General features: G+C 52.0%; 11 protein-coding genes across 11 annotated transcripts; 6 read left to right on the forward strand and 5 right to left on the reverse strand.

Moving 5' to 3' along the window:
- Window positions 1-82: 82 nt before the first annotated feature.
- RPC19 (RNA polymerase subunit AC19) lies at window positions 83-631 on the reverse strand (the record flags this gene model as incomplete). Its single annotated transcript, XM_049364574.1, has 4 exons — window positions 83-204; window positions 256-332; window positions 385-476; window positions 527-631. 4 exons carry the CDS (start codon window positions 629-631, stop codon window positions 83-85), a joined length of 396 nt encoding a protein of 131 aa, XP_049223652.1.
- A 335-nt stretch (window positions 632-966) lies between these two features.
- Window positions 967-1,671, forward strand: PTH3 (Imidazoleglycerol-phosphate dehydratase; the record flags this gene model as incomplete). The annotated part of the gene is made up of 1 exon (XM_049364575.1): window positions 967-1,671. The coding sequence occupies one exon, from the start codon at window positions 967-969 to the stop codon at window positions 1,669-1,671; it is 705 nt and encodes a 234-aa protein (XP_049223653.1).
- Window positions 1,672-2,729: 1,058 nt separating this feature from the next.
- Window positions 2,730-8,510, reverse strand: J4E78_003944 (uncharacterized protein; the record flags this gene model as incomplete). Its single annotated transcript, XM_049364576.1, has 7 exons — window positions 2,730-2,786; window positions 2,857-4,350; window positions 4,415-5,324; window positions 6,268-7,142; window positions 7,193-7,736; window positions 8,232-8,286; window positions 8,351-8,510. The coding sequence occupies 7 exons, from the start codon at window positions 8,508-8,510 to the stop codon at window positions 2,730-2,732; spliced, it is 4,095 nt and encodes a 1,364-aa protein (XP_049223654.1).
- Window positions 8,511-9,122: 612 nt separating this feature from the next.
- J4E78_003945 (putative NRPS-like protein biosynthetic cluster) lies at window positions 9,123-12,877 on the reverse strand (the record flags this gene model as incomplete). Its single annotated transcript, XM_049364577.1, has 3 exons — window positions 9,123-11,745; window positions 11,795-12,191; window positions 12,241-12,877. 3 exons carry the CDS (start codon window positions 12,875-12,877, stop codon window positions 9,123-9,125), a joined length of 3,657 nt encoding a protein of 1,218 aa, XP_049223655.1.
- Window positions 12,878-13,369: 492 nt separating this feature from the next.
- On the forward strand, window positions 13,370-15,078 carry J4E78_003946 (uncharacterized protein; the record flags this gene model as incomplete). The annotated part of the gene is made up of 4 exons (XM_049364578.1): window positions 13,370-13,552; window positions 13,603-13,925; window positions 13,972-14,414; window positions 14,462-15,078. The coding sequence occupies 4 exons, from the start codon at window positions 13,370-13,372 to the stop codon at window positions 15,076-15,078; spliced, it is 1,566 nt and encodes a 521-aa protein (XP_049223656.1).
- Window positions 15,079-18,009: 2,931 nt separating this feature from the next.
- On the forward strand, window positions 18,010-19,036 carry J4E78_003947 (uncharacterized protein; the record flags this gene model as incomplete). Its single annotated transcript, XM_049364579.1, has 2 exons — window positions 18,010-18,344; window positions 18,397-19,036. The coding sequence occupies 2 exons, from the start codon at window positions 18,010-18,012 to the stop codon at window positions 19,034-19,036; spliced, it is 975 nt and encodes a 324-aa protein (XP_049223657.1).
- A 95-nt stretch (window positions 19,037-19,131) lies between these two features.
- On the reverse strand, window positions 19,132-20,899 carry J4E78_003948 (uncharacterized protein; the record flags this gene model as incomplete). The annotated part of the gene is made up of 3 exons (XM_049364580.1): window positions 19,132-19,206; window positions 19,259-20,664; window positions 20,710-20,899. 3 exons carry the CDS (start codon window positions 20,897-20,899, stop codon window positions 19,132-19,134), a joined length of 1,671 nt encoding a protein of 556 aa, XP_049223658.1.
- A 286-nt stretch (window positions 20,900-21,185) lies between these two features.
- J4E78_003949 (uncharacterized protein) lies at window positions 21,186-22,235 on the forward strand (the record flags this gene model as incomplete). Its single annotated transcript, XM_049364581.1, has 1 exon — window positions 21,186-22,235. One exon carries the CDS (start codon window positions 21,186-21,188, stop codon window positions 22,233-22,235), a length of 1,050 nt encoding a protein of 349 aa, XP_049223659.1.
- Window positions 22,236-22,557: 322 nt separating this feature from the next.
- On the forward strand, window positions 22,558-23,637 carry J4E78_003950 (uncharacterized protein; the record flags this gene model as incomplete). Its single annotated transcript, XM_049364582.1, has 1 exon — window positions 22,558-23,637. One exon carries the CDS (start codon window positions 22,558-22,560, stop codon window positions 23,635-23,637), a length of 1,080 nt encoding a protein of 359 aa, XP_049223660.1.
- Window positions 23,638-24,077: 440 nt separating this feature from the next.
- On the reverse strand, window positions 24,078-24,717 carry J4E78_003951 (uncharacterized protein; the record flags this gene model as incomplete). Its single annotated transcript, XM_049364583.1, has 3 exons — window positions 24,078-24,335; window positions 24,386-24,599; window positions 24,650-24,717. The coding sequence occupies 3 exons, from the start codon at window positions 24,715-24,717 to the stop codon at window positions 24,078-24,080; spliced, it is 540 nt and encodes a 179-aa protein (XP_049223661.1).
- A 309-nt stretch (window positions 24,718-25,026) lies between these two features.
- On the forward strand, window positions 25,027-26,277 carry J4E78_003952 (uncharacterized protein; the record flags this gene model as incomplete). Its single annotated transcript, XM_049364584.1, has 1 exon — window positions 25,027-26,277. One exon carries the CDS (start codon window positions 25,027-25,029, stop codon window positions 26,275-26,277), a length of 1,251 nt encoding a protein of 416 aa, XP_049223662.1.
- Window positions 26,278-26,994: the final 717 nt, after the last annotated feature.

Consider the following 26,994-nt stretch of genomic DNA (forward strand, 5'->3'; position numbering starts at 1 on the left):
TTCCTTCCCTTTCGCCAGTTGACCATGCTATCCTTGAACGCCAGCAATGCAATACTTTCGCAACTATAGGCGCGTTGTAGCCCTACTCTTCCATCTTGTTTACAAAGTCATCTCGTGCAATTGTGAACTTCTGCTCGACAACATCACACATGGCCATGAGGTCTTCAAGGCCCTTCTCCAGCACGGTGTATACGCTGACACCATCTAGTCAAGTGTTAGTTGCGAGACATATGTAGCTTCGCATGTATGACCTACCGTATGTCTGGATGCGCAAGTTCATTTTGGCTTCTGAAGGATGCGGGATGGAGTAACCACAGAACTCGACATCGGGGCTATGGAGCCATTAGCTGTTTACTCATCTATGCGCTCAGAGTTTTGGCTTACTTCTTGTGGATGATGTATCTCAGCGCGTTGCCTAGCGTGTGGTCCTCGCCATCAAACTGGAAAGATGCTGCCGTCTCTGTCGCACCGGACAGCTATGAAAAATTAGATACGCGTTTTGCTATATTATATAGATCGTACGTACGACTCTGATCCTGTCGCGATCGATCGCCGGATCAATCTCCTCGTTGTTCTCGGAGGTAGGATCCAAGATTGGGACCTGCGTGGGTTCTTCTGTTGCGCCTGGCATTTTTGACCTTGTTCCTTGCTCTTAACTTAATGACTAGCCGATGTAGGTTGAGAGAAAACGCGTTTATATGATTGCGTCTGAATGACGATCCTGTGTTCGAGACGTGACTTTGAGATATCAAAATTTTGGGGCGGACTTTGGTTCGGCGGTTCGTTGGTTGGCCAGACTTTTCCAGCCCTATATTGCTTGGCGCCATGACGTGGGGCGTGGGGAAGCCCCTCTGCATCCGCTTCAACTTTTTGTCCCTCGACTTTGCCATCCATCATTGACCGCTCTACAAGCTCACAACACCCCCGAAGCCGGCCGAAATCAATCTTACGCACACGACCGCCACCATGCCGCGCGCCTGCTGCCTCAACCGCGATACGAACGAGACGAAGATCCAGGTCTCGATAAACATCGATGGCGGCGACCTCTCACCCTACGAGCACAGCGACTTCTGGGCAGCCTACGACAAGAAGAGTCTCAATGGCGATGGCGAGAAGGTAGACAAGGATCACGCTACCCAGAAGTCGACATCCCAGGAGATCTCCGTCGACACCGGCATCGGCTTCCTCGACCACATGATCCACGCCATGGCCAAGCACGCCGGCTGGAGTCTGCGCATACGGTGCAAGGGCGACCTGCACATTGACGACCACCACACGAGCGAAGATACATTCTTGGCGCTAGGCACCGCCTTCAAGAATGCGCTGCAGGGAAGCACGGGTCTGGCACGCTTCGGACACGCATACGCACCGCTCGACGAGGCGCTGTCACGGGCTGTCATCGACCTGTCGAACAGGCCATACAGCATCATCGAGCTGGGACTTAAGCGGGAGAAGATTGGCGATCTGAGCTGCGAGATGATCCCGCACTGCCTCCAAAGCTTTGCGCAGGCGTCGGGCACCACTCTCCACGTTGACTGCATACGCGGTGACAACGATCATCACAGGGCGGAGAGTGCCTTCAAGGCGCTTGCGGTCGCCATCAGGCACGCAACCACTGTGGTGAAGCAGTGGGAGGGCGAGGTCAGGAGTACAAAGGGCGTGCTGTATTGAAACTAGGCAGGTCATGAAAGAAATTTGTCAGCGTAACCCTGGAACCATGCCGTGAAGCCACGCAAGCTACTAACAACGATATAGCGGATATAAAGACCGTCATGTCCATTGTTTTTGTGTACTAATACCTACATGGTTGGGTTATTAAGTCATTGACTGGTTAACCTGTCATCACCGTGCTTTATAGTCCACATGCTACAGCCACGTATCGACGCGGCAAAATCCTAGAACTGGGGGTTTAGATTCCACTCCCAAGCTCTTGTAGGCGAAGGTGCTATGAAGACTGTGAAAGTCGATACTTATCGTATAGCGTACAGCATGCACATGCATATATCGACTTGACGCTCGGCAGTATCTTCATACCGTGCATCTGTCACAACCTGTGTTGCACCATGAAAGCTTTCACAGTCTGTACATGTATTGAAAAGGCTACAGGCCCGTTCGAAAAGGTTGACTATCAGGAACCACATCGTCGCTTCGAACATCGTCTCCTCCCATCCAACTCGGGTTCATTCAAACGCGACGTCAGCCTCGATTCGCGCCATTCGAAAGCAGACTTCATGTCGTCAGGGTAAGTCTATTGCGCCTCTCTCTCCTGAAAGCTTGAAACTCGTATATGCTGTGCGCATTTAGTACCATTTCAACCTGCTCTTGCTCAGGTACTGATGGTAGCCACTCTGGTGCCGGTTTTTTCCATCCCTCTGAACACCCAGCCCCTGTCATTAGATGATATAAAACTGCGGCAGCGCTAAGTTGGAAAGTTACAGTCACGGCATTTGGTACTTCCTGTTGATAGCCCGTTCCAGAATCTGTGAATGAAGGAATGACTCGACCAACCTTCTCAGTGCGCTCGTCCCGAGCATAGCCAAGCCAATCCCAAGTAACATGTATATCGGCTCCATACTGAACGAGCAGAGCTATCATACGTTCTAATTTACCTTGCCACGGAAAAGGATTGCGGAGAAACCAACTGAGCAAGTTTTCCAAAAAGCACCTCCACGGGGTTGTGCCTTGGAAAGGTTCATTTGGATCAGCGCCATGCTCGAGTAGCATTCTCATCACTTGGTAAAGTCGAGACGTTGACGGGTCCATCGAGTAACTCCAGAGTAGAGATACTAGCAGAGGTGGCCAGGCTTTTGTTTTGTTCGTGGCCAGGTCCGGATTCTGCCGCAACATAAGTGACACATACTTGGGTGCGCGATAGGCGACAGCCACGGCGAAAATGTCGGGAACAAGCTCTTTAGAGACAGAGTTCATGATGATAGCCTGGAGATTCAACTCCTGTGTGGGTGGGAAGTTGAGGAAATCGTCAAGTTTGGACCAGTGTGCTTTCATCTGCTCTTCCTCTGCCTGTTCCACAATTGGCACTAACTTGTGCAGTAGAGCGCAGATATTTCTTTCCACATCATACAGATCTTTCTTCCCGAAGTGAATGCCGCTATCTTGAATCGAATCAAGCGTCCATGCGATAGATACCTGTGCCTTGAGAGTGGCCATCAATGCTTGGGCATAAAGCTCAGGCATTTCGAATGCCATACCGGCTTCGGTCATGATCTGGTGTCTCATATCATTTCTGTCAAGGAGTTCTGCCATAGATCTGTGTGCTAGTCCAACACATTCGTTTCTCAGCTTTGACATCTCGTGCTGAACTCCATGAAACTCATCGCTCTGATGGTCCCATCGGGCCCTGAATTCTAACAGCCCTCTACTGCGCGCGTGGAATCTTCTGCGAACTGTGGCCGCAAACAATACCATGTCTTCACCGTTCATGAACTGTTGAAGGCTCGGGGCATCTAATATCTGTTTGCGACTTTCATCGTCCAAGTAATGGTGTGTAAGGAGTGTCTGCTGTTCGGGCATTGTACATAGTAAGAGTGAGCGGGCGGTGTTTCTGCGATACTCAGGCTCAATAGTCGACAGTATATGCATGTACATTTCATCCAATTCGCGGGGAAGACGCATCAGCCGCCCTTGGAGGTCAGAAACCCGGTCCGCGTTAGTCAATCCGTTAAACAAAGAATTGCATGCGAGGTAGACCCATAGGAAAACTCCTTCTGCAGCGGAGGTGATATCTGCGATGAGGGTTGAATAGCCGGGATCCTGTAATACGAGTTGCGCAAACGCAGGGTGTTTGCTCAGTGTATCTTCGGTATACGTTTTGATGTCTCTTGAGGTCAAGTCGTGTACGGGTATGCAGAAGTCTCTATCCTTTCCCAAATGAATCTCAAACTCATTTAGGGGCCGACTAGCCACGCAAAGCTTTGCTGAGGGACATGCCTGTATAGCGCGAAGCAGACGTAGCAAGTCCTGTACATCCGGTGCCGAACTGTTGAGTACCTCTACACGGTCGTCAAATTCGTCGAGACCATCGATGATGAACAACAGGAAGATGTTGAAGCTCGGCGCCAAGTTCAAAAGATCCTGAAAACTGCTCCACAGAATGTCCTGTGGAAATCGAAAATCTGTTCCGGCGTGCGTCCATTCGCGTCGGGGGAAGACTTTTGGAATGAGCTGAGGACATTCCTTAAGAGCCTGGTAGAGTATTGATTGCAAAACTCCCCTGAATGATCGTTGCAGAATCGTTCCTTGCCTCCAGAGGTAACAGTCGATGACAAGCAATGAGCGCGATCCCAGCCAGGATTGACAGTGCAATCTCATATCCGGGTGAGTAGCAATGAACTGAACGATGCGAGGATGGGAAGTTAGTGTATGAAACGGACGTTCGATATGTTCATAAACATACCTTGATCAAAGTACTCTTCCCAGCGCCAGGTTTTCCGTACACCCAAAACACGTTTCTGCTAGGATCGTCCAGCCGTAACCATTTCTTGAACTTGCTCTTGTGAATAGATTCAGATAGGTCACCAGCCCCATCGAATATCCAACCAAACGTGTCCTCATGCGCTCGCTTTACTTGATCGGCTCTACTCCGGATTTCTGGGAAGTAGAGTGAGTATAGACACTGCCTATTCGCCTGGGCTCCTTGTTGATCTTTGAGCCATCGCTGTAACTCTCTAACGAGCTCTGATGTAGCATTCGCGGTGTTCGAGTTATTTTCAGTTACTTTATGAACCCTGTTCAGGTGCTGCTCGATGATCTTCATATCATGATCTATCGAGAGATTGTGTGACGCTAATTTATCGCCAAGGTAATCCACATTGCGATCTATGTTCGGGATACGGGTCATGACAATGTGTGTCTTGAGCTCTTCCGATAGTCGGTCAACTTTCGCCTGAGACTCGTACAGCTGGCGCTGCTTGCGCCGTGCTTTGAAGGCTACAGCCGAGGCACGAAGGAAGGTTCGGGGTCCTTCCAGTCGAAGCGAATCCAAGAGGGCTATGTGCTCGTTTATAGCGACCTCGCTTTGAACAGCAAGACTCTGGAGGATATCGCCGTTGTAATTTTGCTGCAGGTCCGCAACATCTCGACGTAGGATCTCCACAGCTGCACGTAGATCTTCGTGGTCTTTGGGTAAGCCGTTGCGAGAAGTTTGGATCTCCTTCGCGGTTGCGATGATCTTTCGAGAGAGTTCGGCAATTTGTATAACATTGCACGCCAACGAGAAGGCAGCCACACCCTCCATAGAGGAGCGACAGTAACGCTTGTTCAAAAATTGGAAGAACAATAGAGTTGTCTTGTGAATGTGCCGGTGTCTGCCAGAAATTCCCCACTGACATGATAGATGTCCTCTTGCTACTCACATGACAGCTGATCAGCAGCTGAGGTGAGATTGTGGCTGCGGCACAGCATGAGGGGTCGACATATCAAGCGTTATGATACGGTACCAATCCTTGCAAGCTGCACAGTCCGCCGGCCTGCCTGCTAATATAGATAGCTTCGTACTTTCTGACCTGTTTCGCTACGCAATTCACTGTTAGCTTTGTGATTTCTAGCCATATGCTGTTGAGATCAGAGATGCTAATAAGTAAGTGTACCTACCCTCACTAGTGCGAGTATCGCATCAATAAGCACGAGCTGCTTGCGGCGACAAGTTGCTGGCGATGTCATCGCACACTTCTCCGACTTTGTTCATGTCTAGAGTCTGCAGAAGGCGTGCTGTGTGTCCATGCGGCTTTGAAAGTGGAGATAAGACAAAAGGGGACGCTGCGATGCGACGCGCCTCGAGGTTGCAGACAGGACTATGTGGAAGGACCAGTCGGCCTGCGCTAGCCCGAATAAGACCCGGAATAGAAGCCGCGTCAAACGAACACGGCCTCTCCAATGCTTCTGAGGAAGTTCACCCTTATAACCACCTGGTATGGGGTTTGAAAACTCCATGTTGATATTTTGTACTTCGACATAAACTTTCGCGCACGTGGTGTCGAAAGTGAAGACGGTAGAAAAGTTATCAAAGCTTGAGAACCGTGGCTGGTCCGTTGAACGATCAGCCTGAGCTTCTGGTCACGGATGGAACGATACTCAAAAAGCTGATGTTGTACTTTCATTGTGCTCAAGGATATCTTTAGTGGCTCAATGACGCCTGCAATGCAATAACACCTGTGTGAATCCAGGCTAATGTACAGAATGACAATGCTCAAAACCTGGTAGATATACGTGAGATGGGTGTGATCGAGTAGTGGAGCAGGAGAAACATACCTTATTTCATAATTACCCGCTCTCGTCATGTAGCGCACCCACTTTACACTGCTGTAGTTGCTCTTCTCAAACACCTTCAGGTATCGCACAAGTAGCCCCGAACTCGTGAACATCAACAACGAGAAGCTCAGATTGAGCGGTGGTCGGGACCACGCCTTCTGGTTGGTCATGCTGGTCAGGCTGGCCTCGGCACTCAGCACAAACTCGCTTTGCCCTGTGAATCTCGGTATCTTCCAGACGATGTTGTTGTGCTCCGGCTCGTACTTGGCTTTGCCTTGTGATGTCCGCTCGGTGATGCGCGCCGTGTTGAGGGGTGTTGGTATCCGCACGACAACGTTTGTCGCAAAAAGTTTGGAGCCATAGTTGGCGCGAATGGCGATGCTGTATTCAACCTTTGTCTTGCCAACCTCGTTGACAATGGCGTGCACCTTGAAAGGCAGGTTCACGTTCTCAGTCGCTCGGTAGCGCATCAGCTCGAACTCGCCGTCGGGCGGAACAAAGGATATTATCCTGTCCGCATCGAACTTGCCCAGCTTCACGCATTGGTGGAATTGACAGTCTTCCAACGTCACACTTCCCGCTGCCGCCCTTGTAGCCTTCGCGCCTGCCTTGTTTCCAGACGGTTGTTGTAGGTGATCTTCGCCCAGCGTTAGTCGGTCGTTGAGGCCGAACTTGCACTCGGGTGTGCCCGAGAGATATGCGCGCATTATGATCTGTCCGTTCACGTCGGCTCGCAGTACCGTTCCGGTCGCAGACATGAGCAGGTTGACGTCCTCGATGACATCGACGAAGGCTTCGTTCTTGCGGTACTTGATATCGGCCCGCCGCCAGGAAAGGGCACCAGTTGCTTGCATTGTGATCTTCGAGGAGTCCTCCTGTGATTTTGTCAGCTGTTGTTGCTCTGGTCGCGCTCGATGTGACCTACCATTGCCCTTTCCGACTTGACACCTTCAGTTGTAATGTACATCTTCAACGTGTCTGTCTCTGTATTCTGTGGGTATCCAAAATCCAGAATCTCGTCCAGTAGCTCATAGACCAGTACGAAGTTGTTCTTGACGGCCTCCTCGTCGAACTTGCCGAAGTAAGCCTTTCCCAATCCCACCAAGCGGTACAGAAACTCAAATACGAGCGCCGCATTGGCATTGCTCTTGGTCACGGCGACCAGGTATATGTTCTCGTGTTTGACATGGCTAAAGGTGGTGGAGCCAAGGGTGAGGATGGGCGAGCGTACTTGGGCGTTGGAGATGACCTGAATGCGGAAGACATCGGCAAGTCGCGGGCGGCAGTCGTTGCGGAAGGCGCGAAAGATGAGGTTCTCACCCTTTTGGTTGAAGATGAGAATTCCAGAGAGCATGGCAGCGACGTGGAAGGGGACAGCGGTTGTCGGCAGGGAATTGGCTGGCTTCGGCGTGTTGATGCTCGGAGCTCCACCCACCACGCCGCCGCGGGATTGAGCTTGGACCATCTCGCTTGTAGCGATTAGGGGTCTCCCGAGGTCAGGGACAACTTTCATCCTCGCCGCAATCAGGGCACGTCATCGAAGTATCATTCGAAGCAGCGATACAAGAGCTTCAGTCTCATCCAGAGTGCTACGGTCAGTTCCTATCTGTGTTCAACGGCTCGTGAAATATTCCAAGTATGCGCGCGCAGAGACGGGCGCTCTCTATCCAAGTACCCAGGTAGATGTCGAGAGCAGCATTTGTTCACATTGATACAGATTAAGTAGGACACAGACTGTGGTTTTTGGAGGGAATGATTCCAATTCTACACCGTTTGCTCAACCATCAGTAGTACCAGACCACGGCTTGAGCGTCGGAAGTTTCTGCGGATCCAGCTTTGCCATCAAAGCAGCGTACTCCTCCGCAGTAAAGCTTCTCTTTATCTCCTCCATCCTCATACCAATTTCATGACGCTGGTGATATAGGGTTGCGTACTCTTCCTCCAACGTGGTAAACTGATTAGACGCAGGTGTACTAGGAAACTCGTCTCGAGGCTCTGGCGTCTCTTCTGTCGATATACCTGACATTGGACTACTGCGTCGTCATTATGCCTGCCGGGCAAATGCTCTCAAAATGTTACTTACCGCATGCTTGACCCTTGAGGTAATTCGACGGTAGTCGGCACCAGACCTGGCGACTTCGACATGTTCTCCGGTCGATTCGGCTTTCGAGACCTGATTTGGTCTTCGAATTGACCTGCTGAGCTTGGCTGAGGGAGGAAGAAAGCTCTGGAATCTTGCCCATATGGCTGTGTTGTAGCAGGGAAAGGCGTTGCACCGTAGTCACCAGGCTCAGGAGCTTGCCCATACCCAGAATACGCTGGTCCCGATGTGATTTGAGGACTACCAAAGAATGGATCTGAATGGGAATGTGGGGGGCGATCATCCGGTATCGTGGGACATTGAGTTTCCGTACGCCGTGGATCTTGGACAAAGTTAGGACGGTCTCGACTGTTTCGTAGGGACTCCCCCTCACTTTTGCCGCGCCCGGTCATATTTTCGTTATACTTTTCCACCTTGGGGTTGTGCGTTCTGTGGATGAGCGGCTGCGAACTGTCGCCTTCAGGGGTAGAGGGCGCCGTAGTGGTAGAGCTCGCACGGGTCTGCTCTTGGAGGGCTTTCATTGCCTTGGCTTGCGTCTATAAACGAAAGAAATTATTACAGGCGGCACGTTATACTTCCTCCATTTCTGAATGACCATGTGTTCGTCGTTGAAACCGCTCGCTCGCTTGCATTAGCTCACGTGCGGTGAAGTCTACAGCATCGCAATATGCGAACAACTGAGGATTTGGACCACTCGATTTCTAATATTTGCGCGTATGGACTAGAAGAAAATACAGCCCCCGAGGCGTGCGCTTTACATGACATCGAGCGCCTCCAATAACCCGGAGATCTCCTCTACAACTTCTTCAACGCACTGTCCAGCATCTACAGGTATCACATCCGTCTCTGATACATCAGCCGTCTCCCAGATGGCCATTTGGCTCTCCACCATATTCTCTTTCATGTAGTGACCACCTCTTCCCTTCATTCGACGCACAAGCTCTTTCGGCTCGACTTGCAAGTCCACAAACACAACCCGTATCTTTTCATCCACCAAAACCCGGAACTCATCCCGGTATGACTTCTTCAAAGCCGAACAAGAGACTAATACGCGCTCGTGGCCTTCCTTGGTCACGGTATCGAGCGCTCGCTGTCTAACGCGCGCGAGCCAAGGGGCGCGAGCGACGTCATTGAGGGGTGTACCGGCAGCCATCGACACAATGGCTTCTTCGGTGTGTAGTTCGTCGCCCTCGATACAAGGTGCTTTGAAGTGAGCGCCGAGGCGTCGTGCGACAGTGCTTTTCCCGCTACCACAAGGCCCGGCAACTACAACGACAACGCGTCTCATCGGCTTCGCGACTGAAGTAGTACGTATCTGCCAGGCAGCACTCTGGAATTGTCTGACAAATGTCCTCACAAAGGCTGCATCCAGTACAGGCGCTGTCTCAAGAGAAGGCGAGAATGCTCTGGCAACAGTGGTATCATATGTACGCGAAGGACCGAAAACGTCCTTATCGTACTTGGATGCGAAGAAGTCAGCAAGCTTGATGGGTGGGTTTGCTACCGCATCTTGATTGGACTCGCGAAGCCTGCGCACCCACTCCTTGGGCTCAACTTGATCAAATTGGAGGCCGGCTTCTCGAAGGGCAGGAAGTAGATCGTCAGTCCAAGAGAAGGTCTTTGCGTTGGTGACATTCGCCACTACAGATCCAGCGTCGCTGAGCGAGATCTCTGTTACGGCTTTCGCAATGACATCGACTGGTGTCCAGCTTGGGAATTCTTGCAGTCGAGGTAGCGCACCGACAGTAAGAGCGGACTGCATCATGAGCGGTATTGCTTCAGTTGAGTTCCACACACCATGAACAGTGTCCGCGACGATCTGACCGACACGCAGAACTCGCGCTTTGACACCGGTCTCCTTCGCTACAGCCAAGCACAAGTGCTCGGCAACACATTTGCTCTGGGCATATCCCATACCCTGGGCCCAGTCAAGCTCGGCTAATCGCTCAGGCGTGTGCATATCGGGGCATCGTGCGACGGTACTGACCGAAGAACAGAAGTCGAAGGATGCAGGCTTGGTCGATGATGAAGCCAGGCAGAGGTCAATCAGGTGACGCACACCAGCAATACAGTCCTTCTCAAATGACATCAGGTTCTTGTTGAAGTTGACGCTCCATGCGCAGTGAATAACACTGGTAAGACCTGAAGCAACACGCGCATAAGTCGTATCGTCTAAGCCGAGATGGGCCTCAGACAAGTCAGAAGGTATGGCTTGTATTTTCCTGCGTCCGGAGAGCGAAAGGGTGTGGTATAACTTTCGCTGTATGAGAGACTCTCGAACCCGGCGAGCTGCGGTCTTGTAGTCTTTCGCTCGTACAAGACAGTAAACTGTGTCAATATCCGAGCGGTGGAGTAGTTGTACAAGAACATGAGCACCAAGCGAACCGGTCGCGCCAGTAAGCGCAGCTTGACGTCTAGCAATGGGCTCGAAGTTGCTATATTGAGCAATGAGGTCTTGCATTTGCGCAGTGACCGACACAACTTGTTCCTCTTGCCCGGTGCGAAGGCTGTCGAGATGTGCGGCGAGAGATGCAATAGAAGGGTGGTCAAAGACGACATTCTGGCCGAGCTTCTTGTCACCAATATTGACGTTCTTGAGAATCTCCGTCCGGATTTGGATCGATTGCAGCGAGTCCAGGCCTAGCGAAAAGAAATCCGTGTTACTTCCGATTTCCCCTGCCTGCGTCAATTGTTTGGCCAGGACAGTACGTAAGAAGTCCTCAAGTTCCGGAACATTCAATGTTTTGAGGTCTCCTTGAGCTGATGCAGCGGTATCGTATGCGTTGTCGATCTCATTGGCATACTGCTTGTAAAATTGTTGCCTTATCACACTACCTTTGTCGGTACGCGGAAATTGACAGCCATACGGTAGGATCTGAACCATGTCCCTGGATATCCTGGCGTACGCTTCGGCCGTCTGATTCGCAGCCTCAATAACGGGCCAGATCTCATCCACGACTTTCGATTCCGGCATGCCCTCGATTGCTGGGACGACAAGAACGCCAAGGTATGGTCGACCTGAACCAAAGACAACCGTCTCGGTTACAGCTCGATGTGACCGGATCGTTCCTTCCATCATGACTGGATTGAACTTTTCGCCATTCACCAATACGATTGTATCATCGAGACGCGCAATGTATTTCCATGCCTTCTCGATCGTAGGGTGCGGTTCGAACAGGTCTTTCGTGGCGTAACTGCCATCTGGTAGGTTCGAGGCGACCTTCGCTGGCCAGCCCGGCAAGACCGTGCATTCGTAGAGATTGGGTCCGCGTGATACCCATCGAAGATACGGCGATAATTTCGGCGACTCGCGAACGTAGTTCCATACCTTATCGTCGGCAGGTCGGAAGGATGTCATGAGTTGGCCTACTTCTGTGCTGCTCATCGTAAGCTTGGCTTTGCTGTAAGTGATCACATGAAACTTACGCCCCATAGTGGCCGACAAGATTGACCCCGCTGTTCACCAATAGGTCGCCCAGCGTGTCTGGGCAGGCACTCCCTCCGTACATGACGATCTTGAGTTGCTTCAATAGCTCGATCCCCTCATCTGTCTCAGAGAGAAGCTTGAGCGCATAAGGCACACCATAGAAGATCTCAAATCTATGCTGCCTCAATATCGTAGCCAGATAAGATTGGGTCAGGGGCAGGTCGGCGTTGTAGATATGGATGGATTTGCCGCTGTATATCGCGCGGAAGAAGTTGCAGATGCCGTGATTATGATACAGGGGAAGGGTAATGAATGCTTTCATGTCCATACTAATGGCATAATTGGCGATTGCACTTCGCTGTGGCTGGTATATTGGCTTCGGCAGTCCGGTAGAGCCTTTCTTCACATTAGCTCAAACACCAACAGACTGTTAGATAAAACATACCACTGGAGTGTATGATGTAAATGTTGTTTGAGGCTTCGACTGTATGGTCGAGCTGGTAGTCAAGGCGGGTGTCTGCATGGACTTCAACAGGAAAGTTGTAAGTGTTAGGCCTGGCAATTTCGCTGATCTGCAACCCTGGTATGGCTTTCTGAGCATCGATTGCAGATTGCGCATATCGTGAATCCGCCAGCAGATAGGTGGCTCCGGTTGTGGTGATAAGAGAGTCGATAGCTGCTTGAGATATACGCGTTGAAAGAAAAAGTACCGTATGGCCGAGTTTGGTAAGCGCAAGCATCGACACAATGTAATCCATATTGCTTGGTCCAAGAACGGCTACTGTGGTTGGCATCTCCGCAGAACTCGATCTTGTAGGGATGAAGGTCTGATAGTGTCGAGCTACTCTGTACGCGAAGACGTCCAACTGCTGCATGGTATAATCCACGAAGTCAACCCCAGAGCTCGGATACGATACGATGGTGACATGAGGATCACGACGCGCGCGATGCCGGACGAGCGCATCGACTGTCTTGATAGAGGATTCGTCTGGTTGAAGGAGGCCGTCTCGGGCATGCCTGAATGTAGATGGTGGTGTTGACGGCCGTAGTGGCGCAGGGATAGCTATCTGCGCTGGTGCCATAGTGATTGTGGCTTGTAACAAAGGCTTGCTCGAAGAGAAATGAAAGAAAGGCTGTGCTTTTAGAGGTCAAAACCGATGACAATCGTCGAATTAGTATCTGTCGGTTCTTCCTGTGCAGCTGCATTCCCCGGCTTCGACCACACGTTGGGGTGATGTGGAGACTTGCATACCTGCATACATCCGAGGGGCGGAAACACTTCTGATTTGACCGGATTCTCGTTAGCTTCGGAAAACCATCCGCGAGAGAGCTGATTAGATGACTGTCGTGATCGGGCTTGGTGCAAGAACTACTTTCCCCGCAACTAGCTTTCTCCAGGAAACCGAAAAACCGGGGTTCCACATGTTTCTCCGCAATCCAACCGCCATCAACATCGTGTGCCGCGACCAATGTCATGTGTATAAAGCTTCTGGCATCCGACGTTGCTGATAACCATCGCATCCCGGGTTTCGCGTCAACCTGGTATACTTCATTCCTCTTTTCCATTCATCGCAATGTCTCCATCAATGGACAAACACGAAATCCAATACATCGATGAAAAGGCAGACTCCATCGATTCGCCCAAGCCGCATCAGATCGTCAAGATCGACAACTTCCAAGTGTTGGGTCTGGCACCTGAAGATGCGGACTTTTACATCAACTACACGGAAGAGAAAAGGAAAAGAGTAATCCACAAGGTGAGAAACCGCCAATGCTGTGCGTCGAGTGACCCGCTGATCACTTGTAGGTCGATATCCGCTTGGTGCCGATGCTTGCAGTCCTTTATCTCATCTCCCACATCGATCGAGCGAACATCGGCAATGCGAAGATTGAGGGCATGGTTACAGACCTGGGTCTTGACGGTGTGCAGTGGAATATCGTGTTATCGGTCTTCTTCGTGCCGTACATTCTTCTCGAAGTTCCATCCAACATCCTCTTGAAGAAGTTCAAGCGTCCATCCTACTACCTCGGCATACTCATCGTCTGCTGGGGTATCATCATGGCCATGATGGGCGTGGTAAAAGGCTTCGTCGGTTTACTGATTACCAGAATTCTTCTCGGGGTGTTCGAGTAAGTTTGCACCACAGCGTGATGTTTCTGTGCTGACGAGATACAGAGCTGGATTCTTCCCAGGCGCGATTTATCTCTGCTCTTACTGGTACATGCCAAAGGACCTTGCGACGAGGATCTCATACTTCTACTGTGCGTCGGCATTATCTGGGGCGTTCAGTGGTCTGCTTGCTGCGGCCATCGCCAAGATGGATGGTGTCGGGGGCTACGAAGGCTGGAGATGGATATTCATCTTGGAGGGCATTGTCACCGTCGCCCTCGGTGTCTCGTGCTTCTTCCTCCTGATCGATTCTCCTGCGTTGAGCGGACGGTGGTTGAAACCCGACGAGATCCGCTTCCTCGAACTCCAACGATTCATCAAAGACGGCGGAAGATTTGGAGAGGAGCAAAAGGAGGGCTTCAAGTGGAGCGACTTGAAGGCCGTGCTATGCAACTGGCGCTTGTACATGCAAGCATACATCCTGCTTTGCATATCAGCATGCTCATATGGTATGTTTAACTCGCAATACGACCAGACACTGGCTAACTGTATGTAGGGACGAAATTCACCTTGCCTACCATCACAAAGAGTATGGGTTTCAACAACACTAACGCCCAGCTGATGACGGTACCACCGTACGTGGCTGGTGCTTTGAGCTCCATCTTCTTTGCGAAGCTCTCGGACAGGTTTTACTGGCGTTTGCCGTTCGTTGCCATTCCTCTCTCTTTCATCTTCATCGGGTACGCCGTAGTCATCTCATTCGATGGCGATCTGGGTGGCAACATCGGCCCGGCATTCTTTGCTATCATCCTGACGTGTATGGGCATCTACCCCATTCAGCCGGCCGGAAGCAGTTGGGCAGCCAACAACCTTGCTCCATCGTCCCGCCGTGCTATCGGCGTTGCCTTCAACATCTGCGTCGGTAACACCGGTGGCGTCATCGGCAGTTACATGTACCTGGAGAGCGAGAAGCCCAAGTACTACACTGGCTTCGGCCTGTCGCTCGCGTTCGGCGCGACCGGCTTTATTGTCGCATTTCTCCTGGAGCTGTCGTACAAGTGGGGCAATACGAAGAAGGCGAGGCTTAGCGAAGACGAGATTCGAGCGAAGTACACGGACGAGGAGCTCTTGAACATGGGCGACAAGTCGCCGTTATTCCGGTACATTCTGTAGAGCAAGAGTAATGGCTTTGGATGCCAACGTTCCTTATCGGTGGAAGTCTTAGAACCAACTTCTGTGTCGAGAAGGAGCTTTGGCGCGAGCTCCGTGACCACGGGTACTCTAGGGTCAATTCAATAATAAAGTGTACCCTAGAGGTATACATATCTTCTGCCTGACCAATGTGACAACCTTGAGTGTATTGTATGCTTCAACGTGAAGTTAGCGTCTCGCGTCCATGAACTCCAGGAATACAAGAGTCATCACGTTGCATTATTCACCCATGCCGAGATATCGTCTACTTCGGGAAAGGGGCCGAAAGCAGAGGCATCGAGGTCAAGCCAGTCGGTCGTCTGCCAGTCATCGAGGAAGTTCTGCAACCCTGGTGTGGTCATATCCATTGGGCTACCAAAGAGTGGCTGCCAGTTTTGCAAATCCGGTTCCTGCATCGCATCTCCGTCCAAAGACGGTGGAACTCCGCCGTTGACCGCAGCTGATGAACCTGATACCTGCTCGCGATGTGGTATTGCTGTTTTTCTCTTTGCTTCAGTGCGGAGCTCCTGCAAGATGATGCTATATCGTCGCGAGGGTGAGTTCGACGCTGTTGCCTGGGCGAGATGCTGCAAACAGCTCTCGGCTTGATCCAGAATACCGCGAGGATCCTCAGCTGAGGCTGTGTTGTGAGTACTCTGTTGAATAGCCCACACATAGACCACAACCAAAGCACAGAAACAGACGTAGTGAGTCCACCAAAACGCATGAAACAACCGACCCTCTCGCGCCATACGATCGACTGCTTCCAACACTGATCTTGCCGCTGCAATGCACTCAGTGAGACTGTCTTGGGCAAGAGCAGTCATCTCTACATTGCTACGCCTGGCATTCTTGAGGAGAAATGGGCGGTGGGCTAGTATTACAGCATGACAGTAGGACAATTTGAGTGCGGTTGCCTGCCGTCGGAACGTAGGAATAAGACTGCTAGGGTTGACGGCGCCAAGGAAGGGTGGTAGCGATGCTTTCCACTGGCGTAACTCTGCCCCAAGGCGATGAGAGGCTGCAAGTCGGACCTGATCCGGCACCTGAGAACGGATTAGTCGATGGGTGGAGCTGAAGGGCGTGGTGTGCAAACGTACTGGTTTGATCGAATAAACCTCTCGGGATATCTTTTCGGCAATTTGTGCCAGCCGTGCATGATACACGAGCGATTCTATGTGACAGTCGTCTGTGTTCTTAGTATTTGGGCCGGTGCTGGTCATGTCTTCGTCATTGACAGCGTCGGGAAAACCTTGGTCGATGTCTTCGTCGTGGTAGTGTCTGGGCCGCCCGAATATGACACCAAGATATTTGTCCAGTGTATATGCCACCCAGTATGTGCGCTTTCTACACTGTTCACCTATGTAGTCGCGTTTAGTGGCATTCGCTTGACGTTTGCGATCGTCTCTGCGATGCAAACCCAACGCTGAGATAATCTGTAGGGCATGGCCAAACGTATACCACGCTTGGTTGAAGCGACATGACATGAGAAGGTACAGGACCTGTATAAGCCTGCACTGAGCTGACTCGAGCTTTGGGATACCAGTCTCAGCTTGTGTTAGTCGTAACGCTTCAGTGAAGAGCATATCGCTCTGCGACTGCGCGTCGGCTTGACTTGCTGGCGAAGTACCGCTTTCACCGCTCGCCTTTTCTTCGTGGAACGAAGCAATAGCTAGTACAGACAAGACCACTGCAGTCTTGGCACGACCGACATCTACGAGGAGAGCCATCATCAGTAAAACTCAATTATCTTTAATCAGGCGGTACATACTATGAAAGAGGGCTTGGTTGAGTTTTGCGTTCTCAGACACAGTCTCCAACCAACATTCAACGGTAGGTCTGTGTAGCAGCCGATATGTCGCAATGCACACATCAAAATATAGATGAAGAAGCTGGCGACTACGATCCAGGGATGGCATCTGCAGTTGGCCACTTTCCAGGAAGGGCTTGTCACCAGCACTCATGAGTAGCTGGCGGTCTTCGTTGGAGCCTATCACGACCTGACTGCTTTCTTTGTTGGAGATGCGCCGCCATGCGCGACTCAAGAATGAGAGACCAGACGTTGAGTCGGAGTATTGCCCAGCTGCGATCTCAAGCCCAGGGGAAGCTCGCGAAGGAGGCTCCGTCTCCTCCCCAACGCGATGATTGCTGCCTACAGCCATACTCGGTGCGACACTGAGTATAGCATGAGGATAGCCTGGAACAGACGTGGTGCGCTGAGGGCTAGCAACGGCGGGACCAGAAGGGCGTGGGGAGACTACCTTGCCTCTCAGGTAGGCGGCTTCGTATTGGCATGTCTGGCCCCGGCGGATACAGCTCTCACATGGCTGGTCGCCGGAACACTTCGACTTCCTCGCCTTGCACACGTCGCATGCTCTCGTGACTTTCACCAATCGTTGCCTGGTATTGTTGGTTCCCTGCGCGGCGTCAAGGCTCCGCTTCTGTGGTACTGCCGTGTTGCTGGGTGTGTTTGACATGGCGGAGGGAGAAAGAGGCGGGCACGTTTCCGAGAATCCGTGCCGATAATTTAGCTCCGCTCGCCAACCTCCCCATTGCGTTCCCGAGGCACTTGGCGGAACCCGGATGCCTTAGTCCAGCCACTGCACGAATTAGAGGTCATCACAGGATGCAGTGCCACGCATCCCGCTGGGTCCTGTCCTTGCCCTGGTGTGGTCATTTGATGGTGCCTTCTCCGTCTCCGGTTCCGATTTTGTTCCGACAGCCTCGCGCCTTCGGTACCTAGGTAGTCATGGAAGATTCACTATGGATGTATATATCAACCAAATGGCAGTTCGTCCTGTCAAGACATCGCACACTATCTCTGCATTATACTGCATACCCCTGAACCCGTCCTGAAGCCCGCCCATCTGATTCCACCTAGGCATTACCGTATCGCGTCACGCTACAGCAACCATGCCTCTCCCCACACACTTCACCCTCAACACAGGCGCGCAAATACCGGCCGTGGGCTTCGGCACATGGCAAGCGAAGCCTGGCGAGGTTGAGCGCGCCGTCGAGACAGCGCTCAAAGCAGGCTACCGTCACATCGATTGCGCTGCCATCTACCGCAACGAAGCTGAAGTGGGTGATGGCATCAGGAGGAGCGGTATCCCTCGCTCCGACATCTTCCTCACTGGCAAGCTCTGGAATACCAAGCATGCACCCGAAGATGTAGAGGCAGCACTCGATAAGTCGTTACAGGACCTTGGTGTCGAGTACCTGGACTTGTTCTTGATGCATTGGCCTGTGTACGTTCGACCCTTGTTCCGCTGCACGCACAGTGTACTAACATAATCACAGTGCCTTCAACGGTGCTACAGGGAAGTGGTTCCCATTGCGTGACAGTGGCGTCTTTGACCTTGCCGATATCGACCCTGCGACGACGTACAAGGCCATGGAGAAGCTGCTCGACACTGGCAAGGTACGCGCTATTGGCGTATCCAACTTCACCGTCAATCGCCTCAATGATCTTCTATCCAAGACCGACGTTGTGCCGGCGGTAAACCAGATCGAAGCACACCCATACCTCCAACAGCCTGCCTTATTCGACTTCTGCAAGAGCAAAGGTATTCTCATCGAAGCCTATTCACCCCTCGGAAACAACCAGACGGGAGAGCCACGCACGGTCGACGACGAACTTGTGGGCAGCGTAGGACGAAGACTGGGCATGGATGGCGGCCAGCTACTTGCGAGTTGGGGCATTCAGCGCGGTACTGTGGTGCTGCCTAAGAGTGTTACACCCAGCAGGATCAAGAGCAACATGCAAGTCAAAGAGCTACCGAAAGATGCATTCGATGAGCTGAGCGGGCTGGAGAGACACAAGCGTTTCAACGTGCAGTCGCGATGGGGATTCGATATATTTGAAGAACTAGGCGAAGGGGAGGTACGAAAAATCGCAGAAGATTGTGCGGAGGAGAACAAGACAAAATTTACAGTGTAGATAGAAACATGTACTCTCATGAAGCCATCAAACCTGATACATTTCGAAACGTTCCAATGACAAAGCTTCAAGGCATCAGAATCGTAAATCGTGGCTTACTGTTTCTCAGACTCGCGGAACTTGATACGCATAACGGTCTTATCAATCGGGCGTGAGGTGATAGACATCGTCTATTGATAAGTTAGTCTCATACTCTTTGCGATGAATTACTAGATAGCTTACGTTAATCAACTCGGACTTTGTTTTGTACTTGCCCATCTCGTCCATGATAGGCCGACCGGCTTCATCTGTCTCAACTTCTCCAAGCCCGACCTTGACAAAGTCATATCGTCTCATCACACATGCGAGAATGACTCGGGCTTCCATGTTGGCGAGTTCCTGGCCAATGCAATTGCGGGGTCCTCGCTCAAAAGGTCTCCACGCACTGATGGGAATTTTGCTCTCGCCAGCACTTGATCCGTCGACTTCAGTAGAAGCGCTGCTTGTATCCGAGTCGCCGACCCAGCGCTCTGGGACGAACTCATTTGCTGTCTCTCCGTAAACTTTGGGATCTCGTTGGATGAGATGATGGCAGATGTATATGACGCAATTGTCGACAAGCACGTCCTCTCCGTCCGAGGTGCGTACTTTGAAGTTGTTGTGAGACATTCGGGCGGAAGCTGCTGGGGGCCAAAGTCGCAAAGCTTCTTTGATGCATGCAGAGGTGTATTTGAGCGCTTTCATGGTCTCATCTGGCCGTTTGAGGAATACATCGTGTGGTTCTGCGTCACCGAAAACGGTATCGTGCTCCGCGCGGATCTTCGCAAGGCAATCCGGGTGTATAGAGAGGGCGTAGAACAATCTCTGTAGGAGAATAGAGGTGGTATCGTGACCTGCAAAAAGAAACGATTTGACTTGATCCGCAGTACTTTGCAGGACATAGGGGGTCAGTTCATCGGTGCCTTCCAGCGCTAGCGCGAGTACCGATCGGTCTTTCTTCTCCTTTGTATGATGCGCTGATTTGATGTCTGCAAACTTCTCTACGACACATGCCTTTACAGCCGAGTCCAGTCGTCGGCTGTATATGTATTTCTTGGCGCGCATTACTGGGTTCAACCAGGATGCCATAAGACCGTTGTCCCCAGCATATACATTCTTCAGCGTACGGAAGTTTCGGACGATGGGATGGACATGTTCACTGTCGCCCTGGGCCTTGCAATCAATGTTAGTAACTAAGCCGCCGATGATATCAAATGTGACATCAGTGCAATAGCCGTCCATCTCGGCCGCGGCACCGGAGGTTGCCAATGCGTCCAGCTTTTTCATGAACGTTTGCGTTTTGTCAACCATGACAGGGAGCAACGAAAGCAAGTGCTGCGGCGCGAAGCCTGGATTGAAGGTCTTGCGAAGCCCTCTCCAAGATTCGCCATTCTCGCTGATCAGGGAATACCTCCCAATCAGGTCACCCATGCCCCCTTGAACAGTCGGAGATTTGGTAACGCTGTACTGCTGCGTCTTGCTGGCTCTGGAGACCTGCTCCGCCATCGCATGGGACGCAATGAGGAGAAGTGGAAGCTGTACAGGCCTCGTATCGAAGAACATGTATTCCGGGCTGCCTTGAGCCTTCCATATGTTTTCGAAAACATAGTCTGGCTGCTATCAGTGGTGACCATGCAGAGGGTTGTGGATCCTACCTGGATGAACGGTACTACTTATGTTCTTGTATTCCGCCGCGATATGGCCGAGATGTCCAAAGAGAAAACTCGATGACAGCTTACTGGGAATGTGCGCGAATCGCTTGAAGCGCCATTGGCTTACTTGGAGATACAGCAGCCACACGACAGCGGGTATCAGCGCTAGTATGGCGTACGAGGGATACGACATGACTGAATGAAGCAAAGCCCCATATGTTTCGACAGTATAGAGATGATTAGTCCGTTGTAGTCAGCTGGGTTGCTTTTGTTCGTGCGGTGTGAGGGTTGGCAGCTTACTGTAGGCTCCCGGGTCGTGCTCGGGCCCTCGGCGTTAGATGAGAAATCCAAGAATCGATGATGTAGACAGGGTCCGGACGAAACATCCAGCGAAATCGGCACGGCCCGAAACTACGCGCAGTATATGAAGACGCGAATATGGCCGCTACCTATGGATCATCCACACAGTAAATTCTACCATGACCATCTTTGAAGCCATACCACAGCCGTCTCAGGCGCGTCTAGACGCCTCCCTCACCGACGCGCCGCTGGACACCGAGAAGCTCGTGTCGCAGCAGTCTGCAACACCCCAAGAGAAGGCGAAAACGGTGCTGTACCTGGCATATGGCTCGAACCTGTGCAATGAAACCTTCCGAGGCGTGCGCGGTATCCGTCCGCTTTCACAAGTCAACGTACTTGTTCCCTCGCTGAGGTTGACCTTCGACCTCCCTGGCTTCCCCTACAAAGAGCCCTGCTTCGCCAACACAGCACTGCGGGTGCCGGACGCGCAAGACTACCACAAGGACCGATGGCACAAGGGCCTGGTGGGCGTTGTATACGAGGTGACGCTGTCCGATTATGCGCACATCATTGCGACAGAAGGCGGAGGCAGCGCCTACGACGATATCTTGGTTGACTGCTACGTGCTACCGCCCTCCGATACGGTTCCCACCACGCCCGATTCGAAGCCCTTCAAAGCGCACACGCTCTTCGCCCCCATTGTCGACAGCGAGAACAGAGTACAAACCACCGACCGCGTGAAGCGCCCCGACCCAAGCTACGCGCAGCCCTCGGCACGATACCTCAAGCTCATAACCGATGGCGCCGCCGAATGTAATCTTCCAAACGAGTATCAGGAATACCTACACAATATACGCACATACACCATCACAACCAAGAAGCAGGCAATGGGAAAGGCTATCTTCATGGGTATCTGGATGCCGTTTATCGCGTTCATCTTTGCGATGGGGAGGAAGCTGCAAGATAAAAAGGGGAGGTCGCCTTGGTGGCTAGCGAAACTCAGTGCCATGATCTTTGCGGGCATGTGGATCAGCTATGACAGCGTTTTCAAGAAAACATTCGGTGATGGAGAAAGGACGATAGGCGACTCTACATTGCCGATAAGCAATGCTAGAAGTGGGACGGGTTCTTCTACTCGACAAGATGCGGAGAGTGAGGGTCTGCTAGAAGAGTTTGTGGAAACCATGTACGAGCCACGAGCGATTGGGCAAAAACGCGAACTTCGATAAGATGTGACAGCCTAGACTAGCATTTGGAGGCAATGGACGATATATCTATGCGGCATAAATATTTCAAGTGAGGTTTCCAGGCTCCACCAAACTGTGTTCGCATAGAGCGCATCTGCCTTGCAAGTCCAATCTAGGATCCACCCTCTAGCTGGATGTTCTCCATCATCCCAGCAAGAACCGGCGAACACCGACAATGCCCGTCCGCCTCCGATAGAACTGATCTTAGAAAACAGAATCTTTCAAAAAAGCCAGAAACCGAATTTGTTCAAACATTTAATCCAACAAACTCATTTCCTAAAGTTCCCTATACAAACAAACCACAATGTGCAAATCAGCCACCCACGCCTTCCTCGCGGACCTCCCCAAATGCGAACACCACCTCCACCTCGAAGGCTGCCTCAGCCCAAGCCTTCTCTTCACTCTGGCCTCTAAGAACAACATCACCCTGCCATCTCCATCTGAAGATGTCGCGTACACTTCGCCCGCAACACTTACAGAACGGTACTCGCATTTCACGAACCTAGACGATTTTCTGGCGTACTACTACCGCGGCATCGCAGTCGTAGTGCATGAAGAGGACTTTGAGATGCTAGCTTGGGAGTACTTCACAACAGCAGCTCGAGATGGTGTCTGCCATGCAGAAGTTTTCTTTGATCCACAGAGTCACACGGAGCGAGGCATTGCCTTTGATATCGTGGTACGTGGTTTTAATGCCGCAAGGAAACGAGCGGAGAAAGAGCTGGGGATAACGAGTTGTCTCATCATGTGTTTCCTGAGACACTTGCCTGTTAGCTCAGCTGCGGAGACTATGGCAGCGGCTGTCAAGGGTGGGCACTTTGATCTCGAGAGCGGAGACGGTCAGGAGCGCGCTATTGCTGGTCTTGGATTGGATTCCTCAGAAGTTGGGTTCCGCCCGGAGCTCTTTGTGGATATGTATCTTGAGGGTGAGAAGAGGGGGTTGAGAAGAACGGCTCACGCGGGTGAAGAAGGAGATCCGACGTACATCAGTGGTGCACTGGACGCACTACACGCTGAGCGCATCGATCACGGTATCCGTCTTACCGAAGACGCTGAACTGCTCCGTCGGATAGTGAAAGAGGAGATACTCCTGACCGTTTGTCCGCTGAGCAATGTCTGCCTCCAAGCTGTGCAAAACGTCGGCCAAGTACCCATCAGGACGTTCCTCGAGGCAGGGGTTAAGTTCAGTATCAACAGTGACGACCCTGCGTACTTTGGTGGATACATTCTGAACAACTATTGCGCGGTACAAGAGGCCTTCAATTTGAGCATGGATGAATGGAGGATAATCGCTAGCAATTCTATCCACGGAAGCTGGATAGGAGGAAAGCGGAAGTCTGAGCTGCTGGGTCTGCTCGAGGCTTGCATGAGCAAACATGCTTAAGTGTATTCGTACAAGAGTTGAGGCAGAGGGGACGAGGAGGTTGTCAATGGGACTTCAGAGGCTGGTATGCTAGGTGATCGGTTATTGAACACCGTCTAGCTCTTCTATAGTCTTTCGATGCGTGGTAAGACCTTCAGCGAAGAGGTCCTAGGTACCCTATCATTTAACTCTAGTTATTTAGGAATTCTGCAAAGGTCATCTAGCTATACCATAGATATAGCGATGTGGTTGAGCGCACGACGATAATGACGTACACTAGTCGATCGTTGGAGAGAAGCTGAGATCGGGTCTGTATCAAGTCAGCATCACTTCGAGAACAGCTATGGTGTCTCCCCATACACGTTTTCCAATAACACACATAGACGCGTCTTCTAAAGTGCCCTTTTGATTCTATTCATTGCTCGTGGGTATCATATCCTTCCATGCGCATTCTTGACGGTCTAGTCCGAGTCGTCGCTGACATCCATCTCCATCTCCGCGTCCGAGTTCTCATCCTCCTCTTCTTCATCGCGCCCCCTCTTCTGTCCCTTGGCGGCGTCTTGTGCATTGACCGGAACTGCTTTCTCGGGTGCGGTACCGAAGCCTGCGGGCTGTGCAGACGCTTGTTCGGGCTCGTCTTCGCGCTCCGGCTCGGGCATCTTGTAGGTGCCGTCTAGCTTGGCCACTGTGTCGGACTTGGTCTTTGCGTATGCGATTTGCTGCGTAATGTAAGCATGTTTTCTCGGTTTGTGATTCGGGAATCGCGTACCATGTCCTTGCCAAAGAAAGTGAAGCCCTGTAGAGCGCGCATAGCCTGTGTTGAGGAATCGACGTCGCGGAAGACAACGTGCGCCTGGCCTCGCATCTTCATGGTCTTGAGCGCGACAACATCGAGTATGACGCCATATGTCGCGAACAGCATGTACAGGTTCCGCTTAAGGTCTTCTTTCTGTAGCTTGTCGGGGAGGTTGCGCACGTATAATCTGTTTGATGTCAGCATACACGTCGTGCACTGGGATGTAGGCCAACTCACGTGCGATTCGGGATTCCCTCTTTGGAGACGGCGACAGTGCCTGGCGGTCCTCGCGCCGAAGTAGCCATGATGTGTGGAATGCGGCTGCTGGGCGTCGGTGGTGAGGGCAAGCTCCCCGCAGAAAAGCGCGGCCAAGCCAAAATGTTCGGGGACGTGCATCGTCGCCGCCGCGGTCCCTGGAACGCGAACGGCAGTCGCGAACTACGCGCCCACCACCTACACCGTCTAAAAGAGGAGGACTGCGGTATGGACTTTGGGTCGCTTACCTCACGAGAGCTGTGGAGTATCCACTAACGCCAGCAATCGCCATCTTCCATCATCCATCATCCATCCTCGTCGCAACACCCCAATCGCGCCGCTACACGCACGACTTCACCATGGCATCACCAGCTGTCCTAAGCCCACGGCCGAATCCGCCCGGCGCAGCGTTCCAAGATGGGGCCAGGGCTAGAACCCTCGCGCTCCCAAGCCACACGACCAAGCCCACCAAGTCACCAGCTGTACCGTCCACAGCCCCAGCAGAAGACAGAGGCATGGATCTCGCCGAGCAGATGAACGACCGTGTGCGCAGCCAATTCGTCATGGGCCAGAAACTAGGAGAAGGTACCTATGCGGTAGTCTTCCAAGCCCACTACGTCAACAACCCCAAGAAGCTCGTCGCCATCAAGAAGATCAAGCTCAACGCCGAGTACCCCAACGGAATCGCGCCAGACGCCCTCCGCGAAATGCAGTTCCTCTTCGAGATCGACCACCCCAACGTTATCAAACTACACGACGTCTTCTCCAGCAAGGACCAAAACCTGTCCTTCGTACTGGAACATCTGCCCCTGGGAGACCTGGAGGCGCTCTGGAAGAACAAGGAAATCACATACACAAAGGCGGATATCAAGTCATGGATGAACATGCTGTGTCAAGGAATCTGGTTCTGCCACGAGAACTTCGTCCTGCATCGCGATATCAAGGGCAGTAACGCCCTGATCGCCGCCGACGGAACAGTCAAGCTTGCCGATTTCGGTCTTGCGCGGAGCTTCGCAGATCCAGGAACGAAGATGACTACCATGGTCATTACACGCATGTACCGTCCGCTGGAGTTGCTGTACGGCTGCTCGCACTACGGTGGCACGGCCGACATGTGGAGTATCGGAGTCCTAATGGCAGAACTCTGTATCCGCAACTGGTTCCTCTACTCCGACACCGACATCCAACAAGTCGCCACCATCTGCGAGAAGTTCGGAACGCCGACCGAGGAAACCTGGCCCGGTGTTTCTTCCCTCCCATACTACGTTGCGCCTGAGAAGCAAACCGGTCCACAGGGGTCGACAGCCTTCAGACAGACACGTCCTCGTGTGTGGTGGAAACAACAGTTTCCTGCGCTGGGAGACGACGGCTGCGATTTCATCAAGGGTTTATTGACACTGGACCCGGCGAAGAGGTACACGGCTCGCAAAGCGCTAGAGGACAAGTGGTGGACCAACGCACCCCGGCCCACGAAGAAAGAAAACTTGCCCAAAGAAGGCGGTGGGGCAAAGGCAATGGGAGAGGATCTGAAGCGGAGAGGCGGAGAGATGCCTACCAATGGTCGCGCCGACAAGGTAGCTCGGAAGCTTGACTTTGGCTCCATGGGGTAGATCATTCTATCCAAGGGGAAAACCTAAACACCCTGGAGCCTACATTGACGCTAGATCTTCTCGTTTGCTTGTTTTTGTCCTAGTGTAGGCTACAGGCCTGGTCAGTGTCTTCCTTGTAGCTTGTAGGAGGTGTGGCTGCGTTCCGGCTTCTCCCGATCAAGTGGTTCGATCGAGTGGATCCCTTGGATCTGACATGGCGTTTGGGCGTTTGAGAGCTCGGTTCAAGGGAACCTGCATACGGGTAGGGCCTTCCGTTTAGACTAGGCTAGCTATGCTGCATTTCTTGGAGTCTGGGGTTGGGTGGTGGTAGCTTTGTTTCGGTGTAACAACTACCGAAGCTCAATACACATGCGATGCTGTACAGGTTCGTCCCATGTGTACTCTGTAGCGAGTGAAATATTTCTTTGCGGTTTCCTTTTGCAGCAGTGTAGTAATAACCATGGGGTTAAGAGGCCTGTCTTTACTGCGTTATGACCTGATGTAGACGCTACGCTACGGCATGTCTTGTGGATCAGCCGGGACAAACCCCACTGGATACCTCCTAGGCCTATGATCTCCTGAACGTATGTTAAGTTGTAATGCGGTGTATGCTTCTGGGCAGACTGGAAATTGGGGGCTTGGGACAAGATGAAAGGCTTTTCTTGCAGAGTTTATAAACGATCAATATCTGTGTGAAAGCTACGCAAAGCTTCAGAAGTCGTGTATACCAACGTTCAC

Source organism: Alternaria triticimaculans (assembly GCF_023758025.1).
Source record: "Alternaria triticimaculans strain BMP 0046 chromosome Unknown scaffold_4, whole genome shotgun sequence".
In the NCBI taxonomy this organism is placed as follows: domain Eukaryota; kingdom Fungi; phylum Ascomycota; class Dothideomycetes; order Pleosporales; family Pleosporaceae; genus Alternaria; species Alternaria triticimaculans.